The following is a 7,692-nucleotide window of genomic DNA, read 5'->3' on the forward strand; positions in this document are numbered from 1 at the left end:
CTAGAAAAAATAGGCAGGAGTCATACTATGAAGAGTTTTAAATGCCTAATAGAGGAATTTGCATTTTATTTTGGAAGAAATAAAAAGCAACTAAGACTTCTGAGTGATTCTGTGCTTTAGAAAAATCACTTTAGCCACCATGTAGAAGACAGATTGGACAGGCGAAATATGGAAGCAGGGAGATGAGTCTGTCCTCAAATGATAAATTAAATATTTTAAAACATATAAATCTATTGACCAATATGCACTTATTAAATAACTACTGCGTCCAAATGAAAGTCTGTTTTCTTACCGTATGTATATATTTAAGCTATTCTCAAGAATTGAATAAAAATAAACAGAAGATTCAGCTACATAGAGTAAACTAACACGTTTGGAAATGCAAGCTATCCTACTTTTCACTAAAACAAATATGAGTTACTGTCACACTTTATATTTATAGGAATGAAAGCTTATTATTCAAGATGCTGTTTTTCCACTCTGAGGGACTTTGCCTTCAGTTAATGTTTACTCTAGTCAGTACTGTATATCTTAAACTGACTTGGTTATAGCCCCATGGTCCAAACAGCCAAATTTTAGCCATATGGACTCATAAAATGAGAAAGAAATAGCATTCTGGGTATAATCTGGTTACTTTTTTCACTAAGCATTAACTGTATCATTTCTTATTTCACTCTAATCTTGCACAATTCTTGATTAGAACTTTTTCCACTTCTAATCTTATGTAAAGACTTGATTAAAATGTAACTTTGTAACTCATCTCACTTTCCTTAGAGTCGAAGCTCTTTCCCTGGGACCATACATAGGGACTGAGGACAGCTTGTTCTGAAAAGCTCATGCAGTAAATTCTTACAAATGTGGTTATGGGCACATTAAAAAATCATTGCTGTGGTCACCATCTTTCACAACCTGCTGCTAAAGCAATGCCCCACAAATGTAAGCTTCTGTCTCTTTCAGAACTCTTGCAGAAATCAAGAGAGAGAATATATATAATTAAATCTCCCCAATAGTAGTGTGAACCTCTGTGGCTCTCTATTTCCATTGAAAAGTAGGATTCTTAGCCACTTCAGTGTTTTAGAGAAAGTGAAATAGCACTTTCTCCCTTAATTTTTCATCTAATGGTCATTAAGCAACTAAAAGCTTATACAACTTTGTCTTCTGATATAGTCTCCTTTCTGAAGAGGTGCAAAAAAAATATCAGTTTATACCAGGCAGTCACTAAGCATTTATGAAGCACCTGCTATGTGCCAGGGACTGTGTCAAGTTTAAGGGATACAAAGAAAGGCAAAACATAGTCCTTGTAGGGGCAGCTAGATGGCACAGTGGATAGAGTACGGTCCCTGGATTCAGAAAGATCTGAGTTCAAATCTGGCCTCAGACACTTGACACTTACTAGCTGTGTGACCCTGGGTTAAGCCACTTCACCCCATTGCCTTGCCAAAAGATAAAAAAAATAAAAAAGTCCTTGCTCTCAAGGAGCTCATGAGAAGAAACAACACAAAAACAAATATGTACATATTGTATATAGATATGTACAGGGTAAATTGGAGATAATCAATAGAGTGAGGGCAATTGCAATAAGGAAGAGCAAGAAAGACTTATTATAGGATGTGGGATTATAGCTGAGGCTTGAAAGAAGCTAGGAGTCAGGTTGAAGAGTATTATAGTCATGGGGAACAGAAACTCAGCCACAACTCCCAACCCTGGTCATGAGTCTAGGGGAAGGAAAGAGAAGAAGTGAGGGGAAAATACAAGGGGTTGTTTCAATTTGCTCAGAAGTGGGAATTGGAATGTGATAATTCCAACTCTACTAAGTTCAGTCTTAGGTAGTTCGATAGGTAAGATCGAGGCCTCAGTTTCTTCATCTGTAAAATGAAGGGGTTGAGCTTGGAGACCTTCAAAGTCCCTTCCAGCTTTAAACCTATCATTTTATAATCACCTCTGTGGGCCAGGACACATCTGGAATATGGGAATCAGTTCTAGGATCAGCACTGGGATCAGACCATATTTTAAGAAGAATACAAATGATGTAGTCGTTAGTAAGCAAAAAGCATGGGTCTGGTATGTTAGCACATTTTGGGATGAACATTACCACACTGGCCTTGAGGAGAAAAGCCACTGGTAAATTTGTCTGAAGTGAGTGGTAGGTAAAGAATCTGAGTCAGGAAAATTTGCTTTCAAGTCCTGCCACTGGCTGTGTGATCCTGGGCAAATCATTAAGTGTCCCAAGCTAGAAGTGTCTTAAGGACAGAAATGACAAATTAGGTGCCATGCTGGTAGGAGTTTCTTCACAGCAAGTTTCTTTCACCCATTAAATCACGGTCCAGTCCAAAATTGAGAAGCTGAAAGTCACTCCAAGGAAGGCAACAAGGTCTGGAGGTGATCATAGACCAGCTATATGAGGACTGGTTGAAGGAACTAAGGGTGTTTAGTCTGGAGGAGAGAAGACTCAGAAGGGATATCAAAGGAAATTTCAAATATTTAAAGAGCTGTTGTTGGGTAAAAGATTAGATTTGTTCTGTTAGGCTCCAGAGGATGGGTAGAAGTTATAGAGAGATAGATTAAGCCCCAGAGTAAAGGAAAAACAAATTAGAGGTGTCCAAAAGTAGAGTGGCAACTAGATGGTGCAGTGGATGAAGCACTGGGCTTGCAATCAGGAAGACATCTTCCTGAGTTCAAATCTGGCCTCAGATACTTCCTAGCTGTGTAACCCTGGGCAAGTCACTTAAGCCTGTTTGCCTCAGTTTCCTCATCTGTAAAATGAGCTAGAGGAGGAAATGGCAAATCACTCTAGTATCTTTGCCAAGAAAACTCCAAGATGGGGTCACGAAGAGTCAGACATGACTAAAACCACTGAACAACAAAAAATGCAGAGGGAGTGAGTTCCGCTTTGATAAAAATCTTCAAGGGCCAGCTGGGTGACCACTTCTCAGAGATACTGTAGGGTGGGATTCCTTCAGGCTCAGGTTGTACCAGACAGCTTCTGAGGTCCCTTCCAACCCTGAGATTCTTTGGTAGAAATGAAAAATGACCCCACCCCCAATCAGATACTCTACTTCTCCCCTCCTTTAGCATGGATATACAAAAGTACACTGACTTTTTAAGATTTTTTTTAGAACTAGTATTGTTAAAGTATTAATGATAGTTGTTTAGATTCATTTTTCATTCTATATTACTTCCTATAAAATTTCCATATTTGTTTATATTCTTCATATCTAATTTCTTATGGAGCAATAATATTGCATTGATATACTATGACTGATTCAGCTAGTCTCCAATTATTTGATGTTTATGATATTAACTTATTTTCAATAGAGTTGGTTTTTTTCTAGCCTACAGAACATTTTGTTGAGCTAAAGTGTTCTTTTAAAAATATGTCATTCTTTTTATTTATTTTTTGCTTTTTGGTGAGGCAGTTGAGGTTAAGTGACTTGCCCAGGGTCACACAGTTAGTAAGTGTCAAGTGTCTGAGGTCAGATTTGATTTCAGGTCCTCCTGACTTCAAGGCCTGAGTTCTATCCACTGTACCACCTAGCTGCCCCAAAATATGTCATTCTTAAAAATCAAGTTACACTACTCAGTATCCCGTTGCTTTGTCTGTAATTCCAGGGAACAAGGCTGACCTATGGGATAAACGTCATGTTCTTTTTGAAGATGCTTGCACTCTGGCAGAGAAACATGGCCTTCTCGCAGTTCTGGAGACTTCAGCTAAAGAGTCCAAGAACATTGAGGAAGTGTTCATACTAATGGCAAGGGAGCTGATTGCCAGGAATGACCTCAACTTTTATGGGGAGGGTCTACAGAACAATTTCCTCTTGGATTCTAGTCCAATTCTCATAACTTCAAGTCCAAGTTCAAAGAACCACTGCAATTGTTAAAAGGGGGAGAAACAAAAGGGGAGGTAGCGTGTGCTGTTAGAGAGGCAATCTTTGAAACCCAAATTAGTCAGAAATCTGGTTATCCAGTATGTTAGGTTTTAGAACTTGGAGTGGATATTCTGTTATTCTCTTTCGATTACCCAAGGCTTCCTTCCAGCATGCATGGTCACTACTTTTGTCCTACTGTATCAACAAAGAGAAACCTCTTGAGGCCATCTCCAGTGACTGAAGGAAGTTCGATTTCATACAAGTATTTATTTCGAGTTTTCTAAGTTCCAGGCATGGTGCTAGGTGCTGGGAATACTAAGACAAAACTGAAATGGGTTCTGCCTTCAAGAAGTTCACATTCTACCAAGAAAGGCTTCCTTTTAAAGTCAGTAGTTAAGAGGGGCTTTGAAGGAAATTAAGGAGTCAAAGGGGCAGAAGCCCTTTTTTCCTTACTGTTACTATTAAAATGAAGTTTAGTATTGGGGGTAGGAAGGATGGATAATAGTTCCCCTTCATTAGCCCTGGCCAAACCCTGGATCTGGCTTTTGGCCACAGTGTTTTCGTTCAGTGTTGAAGAAAAGGAAGGGCCTACAAAAGTTGGGAGGAAAGTAGAACAGAATATCAAGAAAAAGGAAAGGATAGAAAGCATATTCTAGAGTGGCTTGTATCCACTCACAAGTTGGGTTTGGATTTTTGTTTTTGTTTTTTTAATTTTTTTTGGAGGAGAGTGGGGAATTTAAGTATAGTGAAATTGAAGATATAAAATAGCACAACCTTGCTTCACATTTGTTCTCCTCATACTCATCTAATTCAAGAAACGATAAAACCATGAGTACCTGGCCCCTGGAATTGAAGCTCTTCTTAGCATATTTAATTTGTTTCATTTCATTGGGCTTTTTTCTGTTTATATCATTGTAGTCATTGTTTTCCTGATCTTGCTTACTTCAGTCTTCTTCATTTTATAGGTTTTCTCATAATTTTTCATAGTCCTCTTATGGACCAGTAATATTCACTACATTGATGTACCACAACTTGATTAGTTGTGCTCCAATCAGTGGACACCTGCCATATTTCCAGTTTTTTTTTGCTCCCAGAAAAAAGTCCTACTGTAAATATTTTTGTACATCTATGACTTTTCTTTCTGCCTTTGAGCTCTTTGGGACTGGTATATTCCCAGCATTGAGATCTTTGGGTCAAAGAGTATAAACATTAAACACACACACACACACACACACACAAAAAAAAATTCTGTAGTGCATCTTTTTTTTTTACATTTAATTTTTATTTAACTTTTTCTCAATTACATGTAATCAAAATTTTTTTACATTTAAAAAAAAACATTTGAGTTCTATATGCTCTCCCTCCCTCTTTCCCTTATTTTCCCCTTGAGAAGACAAGAAATTTGATGTAGATTATATATGTATAGTCATTTTAGCACACCTTCTAATAAAACTTAAAATATTTTAGTTGAGAGATGTTCACTGTTTTTTCTCATGCTGCTTGGGTGGTATATTTTGGTTTGATATCTTCTAGAAAATAGAAGAGGAACATAATGGAAAAGAAGAGAAATTTATTTTTCTCTAAATTTTCAAGGGCTTATCCACAACATACCAAATTCCAGTTACTTTGAACTGATACAACATTGGCTGGTGCGGGGGGGAGTGTTGTTCCCAAACCCATGACTAATGCTCTTGATTCCTTAGAAACCAGTACTGGTTGAAGGCCTAATGTTTATACATACCTAAAAGGAGAGAGCAGAGTTTCAGATCATTTCCTTTTATAGATATATAACCTGAACAAGATTGAAATTACCACACACGGGCCCTTTCAGTAAATTCACTTCTTAGTCCAGGGGCATTCCCAAGCACATCCGCAGTATAAGAGATAACTAAGTGCCAGGGAGGTATAATATAAATATAACACAAATCTTCCAATTACCTGTCCATCTGTTCTCTGTTTCCCACTGCCTTCCTACTGGGTCAGCATACCTGTGGAGAGTGCAGAACACCTAAGACAGGTAAGACCATCAGTAGAAAGAATACAAGATCTGTAGTAAGAGGATTTGGTTTTGAATCACATTTTTGCTATTCTCTGCCTAGGTGACCTTGGGTAAGTCAACCTAGTAGAGGTTTACTCATCTGTAAAATGAGGGAATTGGACTACCTTACCATCAAGGTCCCTTTCAGCTCTAAATCTTATCAGAGGCAACTTTGTGTCACAGATAGAGCTCTAGACCTGGAATCAGGAAGATCATAGATCAAATATGAATGAATGTAGCGAAGTATTAAGGGCTGACTATGTTCAGGCACTATGGTAGGTACTGATGATACAAATACAAAAGCAAGACAGTCCTTGCCCTCAAGGAACTTATGTTCTAATAGACAAAAAACAAATACGTAGAGGGCAGTGGAGTTGAAGTCACTGGGTTGGTAGAATCTTATAGTAATTGATCAAGACATCCTTTCCAGGAATGGTAACATTCATTTGATTATTTGTTCCCAGAGCAAGACGTAGAAACCTAGAAATGATAAACTCTAACCAATCAGGAGTGTAGTGCCCAAGGGTGAGAATTAGAGGTAGAGGGTAGAGTACAACATCATGGCAAGAAGATGCACTGACAGGGACCATCTTACACCATGTACCAAGATAAGGTCAAAATGGGCACACAATTTAGACATAAAGGGTGAAACTATAAACAAATCAGGAGAGCAAGTAATAGTTTACCTGTCAGATCTATGGAGAACAAAAGAATTTATAACCAAACGAGAGATTGAATATTATGAAATGCAAAATAGATAATTTTGGTTACATTAAATTAAAACATTTTGCACAAACAAAGCCAATGGAACCAAGATTAGAAGGGAAGCAGAAAGCTGAGAAACAATTTTTATAGCCAGTGTCTCTGACAAAGGCCTCATCTCTAAAATATATAGAAAACTGAGTCAAATTTATAAGAATGCAAGTCATTCCCCAATTAAAAAATGGTCAAAGGATATGAACAGGCAGTTTTCAGATGAAGAAATTAAAGCTATCTGTAACCATCTGAAAAAATGTTCTAAATCACTATTGATCAGAGAAATGCAAATTAAAACAACTCTGAGGTTGTCCACCTCACACCTATCAGATTGGCTAACATGACAAAACAGGAAAATGATAAATGTTGGAGAAGATGTGGGAAAATTGGAACACTAATGCATTACTGGTGGAGTTGTGAATTGACCCAACCATCCTGGAGAGCAGTTTGGAACTATACCCAAAGGGCTATAAAACTGTGCATACCCTTTGATCCAGCAATACCACTAGTAGGTCTGTATCTCAAAGAGATCATAAAAATGGGAAAAGGACCCACATGTACAATAATATTTATAGTAGCTCTTTTTGTGGTGGGCAAGAACTGGAAATTGAGGGGATGGCCATCATTTGGGGAATGGCTGAACAAGCTGTGGTATGTGAATATAATGTAATACTATTGTTCCATAAGAAATGATGAGCAGGCAGATTTCAGAAAAACCTGGAAAGACTTGCATGGACTGATGCAGAGTGAAATGAGCAGAACCAGGAGAACATTGTACACAAGTAATAGCCACATTGTGTGATGACTGACCGTGATAGACTTAGCTCTTCTCAACAATGCAATGATCTAAGTGAATTGCAAAAGATTCATGATGGAAAATGCTGTCCACATCCAGAGAAAGAACTATGGAGTCTGAATGCAGATCAAAGCATACTATTTCCTTTTTTTTTTTTCTTTCTCATGGTTTTCCACTTTTGTTCTGATTCTTCTTTCACAACATGTCTAATGTGGAAATATGTTTAATATGATTGT

The 7,692-nt window shown here is 37.7% G+C and overlaps 1 protein-coding gene across 7 annotated transcripts in view; it reads left to right on the forward strand.

Moving 5' to 3' along the window:
• RAB19 (RAB19, member RAS oncogene family) overlaps positions 1 to 5,120 on the forward strand; it is a 24,286-nt gene extending 19,166 nt beyond the window's left edge. For all 7 annotated transcript variants that reach the window (XM_027842243.1, XM_027842245.1, XM_027842246.1 and 4 more), the window contains one exon: positions 3,610 to 5,120. In XM_027842243.1, coding sequence (XP_027698044.1) covers positions 3,610 to 3,878 — 269 coding nt within the window. In that variant the 3' untranslated portion in view covers positions 3,879 to 5,120. The remainder of the gene's footprint in view (positions 1 to 3,609) is intronic.
• Positions 5,121 to 7,692: the final 2,572 nt, after the last annotated feature.

This window comes from Vombatus ursinus, unplaced genomic scaffold (assembly GCF_900497805.2).
Source record: "Vombatus ursinus unplaced genomic scaffold, bare-nosed wombat genome assembly UNPS02014870.1, whole genome shotgun sequence".
Taxonomy (NCBI): domain Eukaryota; kingdom Metazoa; phylum Chordata; class Mammalia; order Diprotodontia; family Vombatidae; genus Vombatus; species Vombatus ursinus.